Source organism: Fusarium oxysporum, chromosome III, assembly GCF_013085055.1.
Source record: "Fusarium oxysporum Fo47 chromosome III, complete sequence".
In the NCBI taxonomy this organism is placed as follows: domain Eukaryota; kingdom Fungi; phylum Ascomycota; class Sordariomycetes; order Hypocreales; family Nectriaceae; genus Fusarium; species Fusarium oxysporum.
Genome location: NC_072842.1, coordinates 3808863 through 3824803, shown reverse-complemented (window position 1 = coordinate 3824803; position 15941 = coordinate 3808863). Strand labels below are relative to the sequence as shown.

General features: G+C 48.6%; 6 protein-coding genes across 6 annotated transcripts; 2 read left to right on the top strand and 4 right to left on the bottom strand.

Moving 5' to 3' along the window:
* Positions 1–210: 210 nt before the first annotated feature.
* FOBCDRAFT_219033 (SNF2 family N-terminal domain-containing protein) lies at positions 211–4964 on the top strand. The gene is made up of 3 exons (XM_031177303.3): positions 211–396; positions 450–3650; positions 3696–4964. Exons 1-3 carry the CDS (start codon positions 327–329, stop codon positions 4799–4801), a joined length of 4377 nt encoding a protein of 1458 aa, XP_031048436.2. The 5' UTR covers positions 211–326; the 3' UTR covers positions 4802–4964.
* On the bottom strand, positions 4965–6320 carry FOBCDRAFT_219031 (uncharacterized protein). Its single transcript, XM_031177302.3, has 3 exons — positions 6059–6320; positions 5557–6002; positions 4965–5507 (listed from the first exon to the last, which is right to left on the bottom strand). Exons 1-3 carry the CDS (start codon positions 6119–6121, stop codon positions 5219–5221), a joined length of 798 nt encoding a protein of 265 aa, XP_031048435.1. The 5' UTR covers positions 6122–6320; the 3' UTR covers positions 4965–5218.
* A 420-nt stretch (positions 6321–6740) lies between these two features.
* On the bottom strand, positions 6741–8619 carry FOBCDRAFT_219029 (voltage-dependent anion channel-domain-containing protein). Its single transcript, XM_031177301.3, has 3 exons — positions 7922–8619; positions 7696–7865; positions 6741–7641 (listed from the first exon to the last, which is right to left on the bottom strand). The coding sequence occupies exons 1-3, from the start codon at positions 8313–8315 to the stop codon at positions 6913–6915; spliced, it is 1293 nt and encodes a 430-aa protein (XP_031048434.3). The 5' UTR covers positions 8316–8619; the 3' UTR covers positions 6741–6912.
* Positions 8620–8940: 321 nt separating this feature from the next.
* On the bottom strand, positions 8941–11058 carry FOBCDRAFT_157562 (asparaginase-domain-containing protein). The gene is made up of 2 exons (XM_031177300.3): positions 10656–11058; positions 8941–10606 (listed from the first exon to the last, which is right to left on the bottom strand). Exons 1-2 carry the CDS (start codon positions 10849–10851, stop codon positions 9201–9203), a joined length of 1602 nt encoding a protein of 533 aa, XP_031048433.1. The 5' UTR covers positions 10852–11058; the 3' UTR covers positions 8941–9200.
* A 1492-nt stretch (positions 11059–12550) lies between these two features.
* Positions 12551–14519, top strand: FOBCDRAFT_238136 (kinase-like domain-containing protein; the record flags this gene model as incomplete). Its single annotated transcript, XM_059610182.1, has 6 exons — positions 12551–12687; positions 12766–12998; positions 13041–13446; positions 13500–13691; positions 13744–13963; positions 14073–14519. 6 exons carry the CDS (start codon positions 12551–12553, stop codon positions 14517–14519), a joined length of 1635 nt encoding a protein of 544 aa, XP_059464496.1.
* A 106-nt stretch (positions 14520–14625) lies between these two features.
* FOBCDRAFT_290608 (uncharacterized protein) lies at positions 14626–15747 on the bottom strand. Its single transcript, XM_031177297.3, has 3 exons — positions 15202–15747; positions 15139–15153; positions 14626–15091 (listed from the first exon to the last, which is right to left on the bottom strand). Exons 1-3 carry the CDS (start codon positions 15508–15510, stop codon positions 14813–14815), a joined length of 603 nt encoding a protein of 200 aa, XP_031048430.2. The 5' UTR covers positions 15511–15747; the 3' UTR covers positions 14626–14812.
* Between the last annotated feature and the right edge of the window lie 194 nt (positions 15748–15941).

The window sequence follows — 15941 nt, the reverse complement described above, 5'->3', positions numbered from 1 at the left end:
AGCCGCTACCTCAATCAACGAAGTCTCACAAGCCGAACGTTGATCTCGAAATTTGACGATGGGTCCTCGTTATGTCAGCAAGGCTGTTTCTGTGGCTGATGCTCCTCAGAATTGTGGCGCTAATCCCTGGCTATCCGATGACGCCCCACTTATAACCGACCAGGCTGATATCCCACCTCAAATGCCTACATCCTCCTCCTACCTTCTTCCCTCCTACATACTCGATTTCATGTTGAGTCATCTATAATATTTCGTGACCTCAGGTTTGGGGCATCTCAATCTACCAACCATCAGTGGTAAATGATAACAAACAATTACTATCAACCATGGCCCGCAACAAGGCCCGCTCCCGGCGTTCTACTGCCGAGGCGGTTCACTTACATGTTGGACTCGATGGTGAGTTAACTTATTGGGGTTTTATTCACTCACGCTCACACCTTTAACTTCAGATTTGATGCCAACATCATTCGTTGAAGGGCTTATTAATATCATGATTCCTGAAAATGAAACTTCAGATCAACCATCATCATCCCATGAGAATGGGCCACCTACAAAGCGTCGTAAGACCGAGTCTTCATTAGCCTTGAATGCTATACCTATCGCAAAGAAAGAATTCACTATTTCTCGCCCTTGCGCAGGGCCCTCTTCCAAAAGTCAATCATTCGTTTGTAAGAGCGTTGATCGCTACATGAGCATTCATTTTATGGATAATCGACTTCGCATGAAGTCGCGGAAGGATTACCCATCGGAGCCGTTGGATGTTACGGTCAGGCTAAGACGAGCGGAAGAAGATGACCAAATGAAGATTTCTTACATCTTGGATAGCACCTCCCAGCGAGCGTCACAGCCGAATGCGCTATGGAGCACATTCGACCTGGAACTTGAGTGGCAAGGAAGGCAGGTCAAGATGACTTATTGTCGCAATTTCTACTGGAATGAATCTCCATCGCCGCACTCTCACTACAGATCGTCACTAGATCGCAAAAACAGCCAGCCATTCATTAACTTGCTACTGCGCGGCTCGATCTCAACAGGCACACCTTATAGAGCTCCAACATGGTCTCCCATGGACTTTTACGAAGCGGCTTTTGTCCCCAAAAAGGACGAGAAAACACCCGAAACTATTCAAGTCGATGCTTTGGAGTCGAAGTTATTTCCATACCAAAAGCGCACACTACAGTGGTTACTGCAACGCGAAGGGGTGCAGTGGTCAGCAGATATGCGACGCATCGTCCCATATGTACCTGAAAATCAGGATAGCTTGTATGACTTCAAGAAAATGACGGATGTGGCCGGGAATGAGTACTACTTTAGCGAACTATTCCATACGGTGACAAGAGATATTTCGCTGTTCCAACAAGCCGAGGCTTCCATCAAGGGCGGCATTCTGGCAGAGGAGATGGGCCTTGGTAAAACACTGGAGGTTCTTGGCTTGATTTTGCTTCACCAGCGATCTCGACCCTTGATTCAGAGTGAATATGAGTCCCAGGTCAAGCTTACGCCGAGTGGCGCTACGTTGATTGTGACACCCCCATCATTAAAAGATCAATGGGTATCTGAAATTGCTCGCCATGCGCCGGGCTTAAGTGTCAAAGTTTATGAGGGTCGGAAAAGGATTTCGGAAGCGGACGAGCAACAGGCCACAGATGAACTTGCTGGTCACGATATTATTCTCACAACATACTCTGTACTGTCCTCTGAACTTCACTTCACGACAGCACCTCCAGAGCGCTCACGGCGGCATGCAAGAGTTTATGATCGGCCCAGATCCCCCCTCGTGCAAATCTCGTGGTGGAGAGTATGCCTGGACGAAGCTCAGATGATTGAAAGTGGTTACAGCCAAGCCGCGAAAGTGGCTCGTGTTCTTCCTCGGATAAATGCGTGGGGTATCACTGGTACTCCAGTGAAGAATGACGTTGAGGATCTTCAGGGCTTGCTCCTTTTCCTCCAGTACGAGCCCTATTGTTCTGTGAACCAAATATGGCAAGATTTGATCCGTCACCACAAATCTGTCTTCCAGCGCCTGTTCAACAGGATCGCTATTCGGCACACGAAATCAATGGTTAGAGATGAGTTGGTTCTGCCATCCCAGAAACGCTTTGTCATCAGTATGCCCTTTACAGCCGTTGAGGAACAGCACTACCAGTCCCTTTATCGAGAAATGGCGGAAGCGTGTGGGCTCAGCCTCGAAGGAGCGCCAATTGTGGATGGCTGGAAGCCTGAGGATCATGAAGAAGACATGAGAACTTGGTTGGTTCGACTCAGACAGACTGCGCTGCATCCTGAAGTTGCAGGTTATAACCGCCGAACTCTCGGCAACAGCAAGAATCGGCCCATGAGGACCGTTGACGAGGTTTTAGATGCTATGCTAGAACAAAGCGAAAGCGCGATTCGATCAGATGAGAGAGCCTATCTATCCAGTAAACTGACACGAGGTCAGCTATACGAAAACAGCCCCCGCGTAAAAGAGGCACTGGAAATATGGTTATCAGGACGAGACGAAGCTCAAAAACTTGTTTCCAAATCCCGGGATGAGCTCAAGTCTTTGACTGGGTCAAGACTTAGGCCCTCCAGTCACGACGACTCTGATATCGATGATGATTCTGAAGTTGAGGAGAAAGGTCAACTGTTTGAAAGTCGAAGACGGCTTCGTGGAGCATTAGAGATGTACCACAGGGCCGTCTTCTTTTGCGCGAATGCATACTTCCAGATCCGCGAAAATCCAGAAATGACTGAGCCCGAATCCGAGGAATTTTTACGTATTAAGAAGTTGGAAGATGAGCACTACGAGGAAGCAAAGGCTATTCGAAGGGAAATCCTACAAGAGCCTCATCACAAAGCAACCCGTCTGATGGCGAAGGTGGCACAGAAGGCATCCGAACAATCTTTTGTTGAGATTCCGGAGCTCACAGTTAATGAGGAACGAGGTATCGAGAGCGGTCGTATTGTCGACGATCTAGAAGCATTGTACGGCGAACTGAACGACCAAGCAAATGCCATTGATGAATGGAGGGAGCACCTAGTCGGGCTGGTTCTGAAGCCTTTGGTTGATGAGGAGGACGATGCCGAAACCACTGGAGATGAATACGGCGAGTCAGCCAAAATTCAAGATGAACTCATGGTTTACGTTCAAGCTCTTCGAGCTATCATTGCTGATCGACAGGATGCTTTGACTGGGCAGACTAACGAGCTGATCAAGCACGAAACACAAACGTCACTGAGACTCGCAGCCAACGAAGAAGGGCCTGCCCCTGAAAAGCTTATTGAGCTTCTTACATTACGAGATCAAATCAAGCCACGATCAACCTCAATGCGGAAAGCTATCAGCGAGTTTCGAGGCTTGACATCAAAGCTGGCAAGGGATACCACACGAAGCGTCCTAGAAGGCAGAATTGCGGATCGACAACTCAAAGCAACGCAAGCAATTTTGAACACACAGAGCAAGCTGACTACTGCTCTTGAGGCCGAGGTCGACAAATTCAAGAACATCATGAACCTCCGCCTGGAGTATTATCGTCAATTGCAAGTGGTCTCTGACAGTGTCCTTCCTTACGAGGAACCTGTCACTGAAGAACTCATGACGAGGCTGAAGACGACTGAGGAAAATATGCGCCAAAGGCTGTCTGCAGCAGAAGCTAAACACAGATATCGTGAGTTATCGCTCCTCATTATTTGACCCCAAATTAACTTTCCAGTCCTCCACCTCAAAGAAGCAGGAAACAAGTCTAACGAGCCGCGAATGTGCGTCATCTGTCAGACCAATTTCACTATTGGCGTTCTCACGGTCTGTGGGCATCAATTTTGCAAGGAGTGCATGATGTTGTGGTTTAAAGCTCACCACAATTGCCCCGTGTGTAAGAGAAAGTTGAAGTCATCCAACTTGCATGATATTACTATCAACCCTCAGCAACTCAAAGTGCATAGCGATGAACCAACCCAATCTCAAGATGGTACGGAGAATAGCCCTGAACAAAAACAAACCGATTCGCCAAAGAAAACCGGGATCTACTCCGAATTTAACTCAGACAAGCTGGCTGAGATACAGAAAATCGAGCTGGACGGGCCTTCATTTACCACGAAAGTTGATACGCTTGTCAAACATTTGATGTGGTTACGAGAGTCTGACCCTGGCGCAAAGTCGATTGTATTCTCGCAATACAAAGGATTTCTGGGGATTTTGCGCAACGCCTTTTCAAGATTCAGGATTGGCTATGCCTCGATTGACGACCCAGATGGAATCAGACGGTTTAAGGAGAACGCCTCAGTCGAGTGCTTTCTTCTTCATGCCAGAGCACATTCCAGTGGCCTCAATCTCGTCAATGCAAGTCATGTCTTTCTCTGTGAGCCTCTCCTCAATACCGCGCTCGAGCTCCAAGCAATTGCCCGTGTGGATCGGATTGGTCAAATGCACGAAACAACTGTATGGCTCTACCTTGTGTCGGGGACAGTTGAGGAGTCAATTTACAACCTTTCGGTCCAGCGGCGGATGGAGCATATGGGACGTGTCAACAAGGGCAAGTCAAAGGAGTCGACACCTGAACTTCTCGACGTGAATATCGAGGCAGCAAACACTCTGGAGCTTGAGCAGGCATCACTTTCGCGGTTGATGAGTAAGGATAAATCGGCTGGTGAGAACGTGGAAGAGAATGATTTATGGGAATGTCTGTTTGGGCACATTGCTCGCAGAGGCACTGAACACGAAAAGGATATCAGACTTCAGGAAAAGGCTGTCATGGGATACTTGGCAGCAGAGGCTGCCGAAGAGAGAATGGATAGAACCGATCAGATACCAGGATCATGACATGAAGGAATGGATTTGGCGCATGGGTTAACATCAACGACAAGTACCTGCATACGGCGCAAGCACTTGCAACTACGGAGGTTCATTTGTGTTTAGATCAGGGGTTTTATCATGAATGCAGTGGCAATGCTCACGATATGGTGCACTGAGATTATGGGTTATGTCTCGTAGCAACGGGTGGGAAAAGTATGTCATTTTCTCAATGCTCGTTTTGATACATATAATATACAACAGATACTTTTGGCTCATGATGTCCCTTGATCCATTGCCATGTGACGAGTCAGATCATTTCTCATGATACCCAACCCCTAGTCTACCCAGGCATTTACGCCATGACCCTTGGAACTCAGACATGGTTTCGTCACAAAATACAGTGCGCATGTGCGCAACACGTCGAAAAGAAGATATCTCACTTCCTTAATCGACTCGCTTGGTCTTGGCGCTGGCGCCAGACTTGACGCGGCGGGCGACAGGACGGTTGATGTGGTGGTCAGGGATCCAGCTCTCGTCGTAGTCCTTTCCAGAGGGGACGGCAACGGGGGTAGACTCGGAACCGGAGAGAGGCTCAGCAACGTCGATGGTCTTCTTGGCCTTCTTGTTGGTACGGGGGCGCTTAGCCTGAGGGAAGAGAGCCTCGATCCAGGTCTTGTAGACGAAGTAGAGAGTACCGGCGAAAGCAGCAGAGAGGAAGAGGTAGAGGAAGATACTACAGATGTTAGCTTGCGATTGGTGGGGAGGTTGAAGGGAGTGCATACATCTGGGGGTCAAGGAAGCTGGTGGGAGCCTCGACGATAGAAGCAGGACCGTTGTGAACCAAGACCTGGTGGAGGTTGCCAGTAGAATCAGTGACGACAGCAGAGAGCTCAACGCGGACCTCCTGGGGCTGCATATCCTGGGCGAAAGAGAAAGGAAGCTCCTTCTTCTCGCCGGCAGGGACCTCAATGTTGTACTGGACAGAGGTCAAGTTGCGCACGATGCTTGCGTAGCGGGGGCTGTCCTCGGGAAGCTCCTTCATGGTGTTGAGAGAGCCAGCGACGAAGGCGACATTGATAGCATTGGCATCCTTGTTGTTGATCTCGATGACAGCCTTGGTAGGACGACCATTGACGAGCTTGACGCCGAGGATATCAGCTTCGGGGAAAGTAGCCTTGATGTCAGCCTTGAGAGGAGCCTTGGGAGCGGCATTGGCTTCAGGAGCGTCCTTTCTAAGATGTTAGAATTGCAGGAGGGGAGATGAAGCTGTCGCGCGACACGAACCTGAGCAACAGCGCCAAAGACCTGAGCAGCCACGAGGGCGAGCAAAGAAGCCTTGAAGAACATGACGACGAGAAGATGACGGGAACCTATAGAGAAGACACCGATGAAGAAGATTGGGGGAGGGAGATGAAGAGAAAAAGAGAAGAAGAAGCTGGTGGAGATGATGGAATATGGGGGAAAACAGGTTAGGCTGTGGGTGACAAGACAATCTGGCCTCTGGAGGCGAATGGAGGCGAATGGAGCAAGGGGGGAGGGGTGCTGTTGTGGAGAATCAATTGAGATTGGTTCGAGACTTGAGGTTTTAGGGGATTATAGTGGGGTAGGCGCTGGAGCTGGAGCTGTTCTAGGGGTTTAGTGGCTGTGACGGGAGCTGGAGCTGTTCTAGGGGTTTAGTGGCTGTGACGGGAGCTGGAGCTATGAGCTTGGACCAATAGCGTTATTGGATCTTGAGCTGCGCCGTTTTGAATTGAGCTTATCAGTCTTATTACCAACGTTTAACCCAATTCTGATATCAATCATCATGTTACATAGCGACAGTTGATTGATTTCGCGAGAGATCGGTGATCGGTGAAATATGGGGCAGTCCGGTGTCTTCGCCGGTCGGTCTGCCGTATGATTCGGCCCCGCTCCGAGTCGTTATCAGATATCGATGACTTCAAGGGTATTTCACCAGCCAGGCAAGTATAAGTCAAGTAGGTAAATTAATAGTGAAGTGTAAATTGTAACTAAAAATGATTGTGCTATGAAGATATGCTATTCTCGATTTTGTATAGGCTCTAGAATATGCAAGTCTATAGTCTTGACTATGGCAATGTATGCGCATGTGTATGTACTAATATGCCCACTTCAGCTTTCTAAACTGGTGAATCCTGGGTCTTTTCGGTCTCTTCAACTTCCTTTGCTTTCTTCTCCCACGCTTCCAGTGGCGGGGGTTGGAATAGCTGGCCGTTCAAGCTCGCCTTGATAGTACCACACGCCACCATAACCCACAACAAAAACTCGGCAACAGAGAATATTGTTCCCAGCACTTTGAAGAACTTCGAAGGAAGCTCCTGAGCAAGTGTCGTGGTCGCAACTGTGAACACTCCAAGAGGGAAAGTAAACGCCCACCAAGTAAGATTGAAGGTGACTTGGCGTCTGATGATGGTGGCGAGAGCAAAGAAGAGCCACACAACAGCGAATCCCCACAAGATGAGAGCAATGAGAATACCAGTCAGGTAGAAGAATTGGCCCGCGATGGGAGCCTTGGGGATGAAATCGTTCCTGGCGAAGAGTTTGAGAGAGACTTGGCCTAGGAGTTGGATTGCTGCTGCTCCCATACCAAGAGGACCGATAGCGATGAAAGATGCCACAGCAACTTGGCCGGGAAGAATATCATGAATCATGAGACGGTTGTAATACATGGCGAGAATGACGATAGCCATGGGTACGCTAGTTCCCCATAGAATATAGCTTGTAATGACGGTCCATATGGCGTGTTGGTCGTTAGGTAGAACATTGGCTACGATGGCCCCTGAGGTGGAGGCGACGATATCGGCAATGACGGGGAAGAGCCATGAAGGGTTTACTTGGTCAAGTGTGATCTCTATAGTGTAAGCAAGCTACCTCAAGAGTCTGGGAAGCTAGAGGTGACTTACGCCCTCTGTTCGCATGATGCAATGCGGTATGTAGAGACTACAAGCAGTAGCCATAACAACATCTATCCACCAAAGAGCCCATGCAAAATTGGCAGCCCAATCACCCCAGGCTGGAACACACACAAAGACTATCATATTGATAATTGTAGCGAAGCCAACCGGTATGGTCCCTTTAGACAATGTTAGCTTCAATTATGATTAAGTGGCCACATGACGAAATGCATACCTAGAAAAACAGCCTGCGCTGGATGTCGTAACGTTGAATACCATATCCCTTTGAAATACGTATATCTTACAATAGATATACAGCTAAACAAAGTAAATAGCACAATGTTTAGACAAAATATTATGCAGGAGACGTAGAATAGCCATCGGCCGTGGTAGGGCAGGTTGTGGAGGAGAACAGACGTGATTCCAGTGCCCATCGTCACTGTGAACCACGACGGAGTAAAATTGACGACAATTCGACGCCATCCTCTTCGATTTTCTCGATATTTATCGTGCTTGAGTTCTTCTGGATTCGTTGGTGCTGCGGGAGCTGCTATGTCGGAACCTGGATAAGTGACCTCGCTAGAGTCTAGGTCTGGTAGATGATCTGAGGGCGTTGGTGTGGAACTCATAGTGAGATCAATTGAGCAAACAAACTAAAATCTCTTGACGACCAGTATAAGCCATTGAATAGAAGAAAGGTCACGTTTATTTAAATAGAGTGAAAAGTACTAGTAATGAATCAAAGTTAGAACACAACGTGACGTCGCGGAATCGGCACCTCGGCCAATGCCAATTTTCGACCCACGACTCGTCGTCATGTTTTTCTTCACCTACCAAAGTCAGTCAACGAACTAACTCATGCCATTGCCACGGAGTGGACGCACTCTCTTTATAGGATTCCCGCGGAGACGTTTGAACTCGTTTAATGCCTAGTCCACAACCGTGTGATGCTCAATTGGGGTTGTCTTTGCTGAGCATAACCTCTTTTTGAAGGGCTGGGTTGGTCGACCTATAGCGTGTCGTACCTGTTAGTCATAGGAATTCAAACGTCAGTTCATGGGTCCAAGGCGAAACATTCAGATGACTGCAGTGTTGCATTGGTCCTTTGGAACTTGAGACTATTATCGTATGGACGTAGAGTAAATAGTATGTTTTTGGTCCTTTTTATATAGTCTTCGGCAGTATTTGTTGTTGCATCGGAGAATTAGATGCCACCTCCGCAAACTGCAGCCTCTCTAACAACAGCCATTGTCGTACCAATTGAACTTCAATTATATCAGGAATTGTTCTCGTGGTTCAAAATCTCATCTTATTCCAGTCCAAGTCATCTCATTTTCTATATCCCGAAGCGCCTTGATCATACCCGTTCGCATAAGAACAACAATTGATAGCAGAACGTCGCTTATATCCATCACCCATTTTCCGTATCCTGGTCCGCTTCAAAAGTTCACCTAACCCCATAACAACAAAACGTAAACTTAAAGATAAAAGGACATGATATGATCTTTCATCGATCAGAAGCCATGTCCTCCAATGTGACTGTTGTACTTGGGTGTCACGTAACCAGGCATAGAATCCCTCTCCTCCACCGCCAGATGAGCACCAGCAATGCGCAGCAATTGTGCACAAGGCTCCTGGCCTGACTTGACAGCGACAAACAGAGGCGAGTGGTTGGCCTTGTTGCGCTCGTGGACGCTGGCGCCCCGCTGTAGCAGCTCAAGGAGGATCTCGGTTCTGCCGGCCACCGCTGCGAGATGCACCGCTGTGTTGCCTGCGTAGTCTGACTGCTTGAGAAGTTGAGCACCTTCACCTTGCAGTAATTCCTTGACGAGTCCCAATTCGCCATTCTCAATTGCGTATCCGAGTGCCGAGAATGCAGTCTCGCTTGGCGTAAGATGGGATGCGGCAAAGTCGAGTGAGCCGGAGGGGTGAGAGAAGCTCTGGTGGGCAATCTCTGTCATCTCGCCACGGAGCGACCGGGAGAGTTTCTCCTGAATTTCCTTGACAGAGAGGTTTGTTTGAGCGAGTAGATAGGAGACTTTGGTGAGCGCCGCCTCAGCAGTCAAGTCGAGCCCAAAGATGACACCAGCTCGGCCGAGAACAGTACCGGGAGCATAAACGGGAGAGACAAAGCCATTGACACATTGACTAACATTTACAACGACAATGCCACGCTCAACAGCCGCCTTGATGATCTGCGTGAGACGGCCCTCAGCACCGCCAGGGATGTTACCCATGCCAAATGTCTCAAGAATAAGACCACGGATATCGGGCAAGTGAAGCACAGCGTCGATCATCTCAGGCTTGATACCAGGAAACACGCGCAAACAGGCAACATGAGTAGTGTCAAGACCCTTTGTGACGTGAAACTTGGCAATCGAGGTTGGTCGTAGAACAAGAGGCCAATTAACACTTATGCCGAGGCCATTGACCTTGGCGATGGGCTCGCAGTTGGGGCTGGCAAAAGCCTCGAACTCTGTTGCTGACACCTTTGCGCTGCGGTTTCCACGGTACAGACGGTGGTGGAAGAATAGGCAGACTTCAGGAATGGTGAATGTTCCGGCGATGATGAGGGATCCTAATAAGTTGTCGACACCGTCGGATTGAAGTGCAAAGATGGGCGCCTGAGAGCCAGTGAGGATCACGGGCTTGCCCAGGTTCTCCATCATGAAGGAGAGCGCAGAGGCCGTGTAAGCGAGAGAGTCTGTTCCATGAAGAATGACGAAACCGTCAAATAGATGATAATTCTCTTGAACACATGATGCCATAGCATCCCAATCGTGGGCGGAGATAGAGCTGGAATCTAGCAGAGGACTGAACTCGATGATACCATAGCGGACATGGCGATTGTATGCTGTAGCAGGAGTGCGAAGACTATCAATCTGGATCTTCTCTCCATCACGAACAGCGGGGAGCGTGTCTAATTATTTGTCAATGTGGTTCATTCAGAGTATTATTTTGTCTCATACCTGGATTTGAGAAGTCATTGAATGATGGGCGAGGAGCCATAGCATTCTCCAAGAAGTTGTCTGTTGGTTGAAGACCATCAGGGCCTTGCTGCATACAAATCGTTCCTCCTGTGCCGATGATAAGGACTCGAGACTCGGGGTAACTGGTCTCGGGAGCCTTCAAGGCAGGAGAGCCGTGAGAGCCTGTCTCACTCATTTTGAAAGTGTTAACAGTTGTATGGGAAGTGGTTGACCCGATAGTCTATCAATTGATATCAGTGATAGATAAGAGCTGATGTGAGGATGAGATAGCGACTCAGTCAGCGCATCAACGATTGGACTTTGAATAGAACGATTATTTCGAATAGAGATGAAGAAGAATAAATCACGATCAAGATGAGGAGAAGTGAAAATTTATCTACGGCACGCGCAACGTTAATAAGTAGGCAAACTAAACCTTGTGGACAAAGAAGCCATCAAGTGGATCCTCTCGAGGTTATGAAGGGGTAACAGAAACTCGATATCTCGCGGGGACTGGCGAGTAAGAGGCGATGATGTTTGGTGTATGCGATAGCCCACGGAGACTAAGTATTAAAGAGGAAAAATATTGGTGTGAAATCAAGGCCTGGAGTTGCACTGCTTGTTTGTCCTAAGCATTTTTAATACTGAATTGGTTAATGAGGGAAAATGGGATGTGGTATCTTTGATCTGGTGTTGATGATCAGTAAGAAGTGGCAGGTGATCAAGAGGATATTTTTACGGTGAACAGAGAGACTAGATTAATCCGGGCAGAGCAGATTGATATTTATCGAACATATATCCAAAAACTAAATACATAAGTGACCTCATTAATTATCCAGATATCCCATCTTTCACCCCAGAGATCAAGATCTCCAAGATGCGGGGAGAATGAATAATAATTACTGGCACTGACCATTACTTACTGGACGTGCGTGGGTTGGGCTGCATTTTTCGACACATCTTCTACAGGCAAAGGCTAGAACAATGTGGATTCCCTTCTATTTTGATGCTTCACAGCACCAGGGAATAGAGCGACCTCCGATTACGGGGCCCTACAATAAATAATAGGGACTTGAGACGTTGGGCTGACGGTGAATCCGATCAAGGATAGTAACTTTAATAAATTAATGACATTCTTAAGATCTTCATACGACCAGGGCTGCCAATAGATATGGTTAAACGAAACTTTCCGCGATACTCATGCTTTTTATGTTAACGTAGCGAGCTTTCACATGTCCAAATACCAAGTACAGGATGCTTCAGCCATAACATCAAGCAAACGGGTTCTCAAGGTCAAATCCAGCCATGGCTTCAGGTTGGTTGGTTATGTAATCAATCTCAATGGAATTTGTGGTCAATTCATGCACAGATACAAGTATGACGTACGCTCCAAGATCACAATCATTTTCTTGCTGCAAGACAATCGCAAAAAAAGTGAGAGGATCTCAACAATGACGATCATGAACCCAGATGATAAAATGGATCCAACAAACGCAAACGCAAGGGTCTGCAGGTACGTACCCTTGGAGCACCCATCCCTTCTCTCACCACTAAACTTCTTCTGGACATTCTGCCACGTTCTAGGCCTGACCGCCTTCGTGCGTCTCTCTAAACTCTCGTCTTGGCCTTATTGCAAAGTGCATTGACAATCAAGGACAATCAACCAACAAAACATCTATAATAGAAACCCCGCTCACTCTCCTTTTCAAAATACCAGCGCCGACTCTTCGACTCCTCCTTAGATATCAACCCAAAACCGCCAATCATTATTCAAACTTTTCCCCATGATTCACGATTAAGAGGCGATGCGAATCTTGTGAGAAGCCTCCCAGCCTCACTCACTCTTCTCGACGCGCGCATCGTCAACTCTTCGACCAAACAACGACGCAGATAAGATGTCAGACTTGACGCCTGATGGCACTTCGCCTCGAACCTTTGCGCTCAACCACTTGAGACCAAAATCAAGTTTCAAGGGATGCTCCCGTATTTCCGACTATGAATTGTTGGGCAAGCTGGGAGAAGGAACCTTTGGGTACGAACCCCTTGGTCGGCGCATATATCGTCGATCATCGCAACCGAGCCGCAATCGCATATACTAACGAGCATTCAGTGAGGTTCACCGCGCCCGCTTGCGCAAGACCGGCACACTTGTCGCCTTGAAAAAGATCATCATGCATCATGAAAAGGATGGCGTATGTCGACGCACCACCCCACCCAAGGACTACACTGACGATCACAAGTTTCCCATTACTGCCCTTCGCGAGATTAAGCTTCTCAAGCTCTTATCGCACAAGAACATCCTGAGGCTCGAGGACATGGCCATCGAGCACCCAACCAGACAGAGTGAGTGGACACGACTGCTCCTTGGTTGATTCAACTGACCAGCCCGTTCAGCCGATAAGCGCAAAAAGCCCATCGTATACATGGCCACTCCCTATATGGATCACGATCTTTCCGGTCTTCTCGATAACCCCTCGGTCCATTTCAAGGAGCCTCAAATCAAGTGCTACATGCTCCAACTGCTCGAAGGCCTGCGATATCTCCACGACAGCCGCATTCTGCACCGGGACATGAAAGCTGCCAACCTGCTCATCAACAACCAAGGTATCCTTCAGATTGCCGATTTCGGTCTCGCTCGACACTACGAAGGAGATGTTCCCAAGGCTGGTCAAGCCTACGGTCCAGGAAGGCGAGATTATACTGGTCTGGTGGTTACTCGATGGTACCGACCACCTGAGCTTTTGCTACAACTACGGCAATACACCCCCGCTATTGACGTTTGGGGAGTAGGGTAAGCGTGGATCTGAAATTCCCGATTCTTCTTGGTTCTAACAATCAATGCAGCTGTGTGTTAGGCGAGATGCTCTTCGGAAAGCCCATTCTGGCCGGCGAAAGTGACGCACATCAGCTTGACATGATCTGGGACTTGATGGGATCCCCTAATGAAGATAATATGCCCGGGTGGAAGCAATTGCCTGGGGCTGATCATCTGTCCCCACGGCCACGAACTGGCAACCTCCAGAACAGATTTAGAGAGTAAGTCTGCATGGGACAATCCTCAAGGTCCAGTCACTAATCTCGTCTTTAGGTACGGCTCAGGCGCAGTCTCGTTATTGAAAGAGCTTCTTAAGCTAGACTGGCGGACACGAATCAACGCAGTGGATGCCTTACAACACCCATGGTTCAAGATGGCGCCTCTACCGTTAGAGCCCCACGAGATCCCCGTTTATGAAGAAAGCCACGAGCTGGATAGAAGAAAGTTCCACGACCGCAAGGCTGCCTTGCCCCCTGCCCCCAAGGGTGGGACTGTAGGTATTGGCCCAGATGCGAAGGGCGCCACAGCGGGCTTCAACAGCAATGAGCCTTACGGAAATGGCCGTAATGGTGTGAACGGAGGCAGATACCGCAACGGACCAGATGAAAGGCGCCCCGCTTGGCAACGAGATCGAGGCGCCGGGCTACCGCCACGTCCACCTCCGAACGACGACGCGGACTATCGTGAGCGAGGACCCCCTCGTGGTAGAGGAGCACCTGGGCCAAGAGCCCCAGATGTCGACACGTACATACCCGCCTATAATCGGGATGACCCAGGTCGACGGAGGGACGACCGCCCTCCTCCACCACCCAGAGATGATCGTCGGCGCCGCAACAGCAGAGAAGACCGACGCTACGATAGAGACCGTGGCACCATCAGCCGCAGTAGGTCACCCAGGCATGATCGGTCAAGAGATCGAGACAGGCAAGACCGTGACAGGCCAGACCGTGATGCGTACCGGAGATAGGATCAAGCGTCAGCGATACCGCCTCACGTGTACACAGGCCACAAACGAAATAAAGATCCAGTACCACCTCCAGGAGGGATGAGATTAGGACATGGATAGTACAGGCGTTTGAAGGCGAACAACCGAGACTAATCACATGTCGATTCGGGCATAGCAGGACATGGCGCAACGGATTGATACGACCCAAGTAAACAAGTAAGGAAGAAGAAGAATATCCTTGGAAAGGCTGAGTGTCTAGCATTATTACATGAGCGGCGCATGGTATCAGAGGATTTTAGCAGGTTGATCCTCTCGTCTAAGAACATATATTATGGGATTATCCATAGCGTAGAAGTTTGCAGCTGAGCTTTGATGTACTATAGCGCTTATACACGATCAATATTCTGAATCATCATCCTCCTCGTGAATGGTCTGCGATAGTAAGCCACCAGCTGGTCGGCGCCTTTGACTGGAAGAGTCAAGCCATTGCCAGTCGAGCTCAGTGCCTGAAGATTGCGAATCTCGTCGACTGCTGGTTTCGAGCAAACTGCCCTTAGTAGTTGACCCCCCTGAGTCGATATCGTCACTCTGCATTCCTAGGTAGGACGTGATGGTGGATGAGAATATGGCCAGGCCGATGCCAGCCAAGATGCCGACGCCAGCTGCAGCACCAAACTAGAAGTTGTTAGATTGAGATGAGTCCACGTGAGTGTTGGCCTTACAAAAGTATACAGCGGCTATAGGATGTTAGTTAAATCTCAACTGACTTTCATGTGGCAACATACCTCTAAGCTAGCCAGAAACGCCCATACAGAACGCACGCCAGCAAGTGTGTAAGAGAAGAGGTAAATAGCCGGTGCAAACACAACGAGAAGAATGTTGAGGACAAATGACAAGGGTATGAGAATTAGGCGGAAAGGAAAGCTGATTATAGTGAAAAGCCTTGAGAAGAACCCTGACCAGTTGAAGGAGAAGAGGAAGCTGAATACAGCGACGACGATGTCGAATGCGAGTATGAATGGAGAGACTGTGGGTGAGGCTTGCTCTGATGTTGCTGCCACGATTGTGGAAGTTGGGAGTGATGATTCGGACATTTTGGTTAGAAGAGGTTGTGGTGTTGATGGTGAGTTGGGTGAGGTTGTCTAGGGAGGGAGGATCACATCACTACAGATATGGAAGAGTGATAGGGGCTAGATGAGGCAGCTCAGTATAAGGACGTGTCTATACGATAGTATTCTTGGAAGTGTTATGTGTTAATTAATGAATGTGTTGTAGTAAGTCAAAGCATGTTATAAGTTAGAGCTCCCTTGAGCAGTTGTAGAGTGTGGAGGTATAGGAAGCTCAAGCCTTATCGAGATGCAATCCATTGAGTGGTTGGCTTGAACAGCTCTCAGTGGATACCTCATCGCTTGTCTTCTGGTGTTAGTGATGGCCAGTTAGCGACTTACACAATGAGCTTTGTGATGCCCTGAATAGAAGTATCTAAAGACTGTCACCTATCAGACTCCCCACCACGATTCAACAT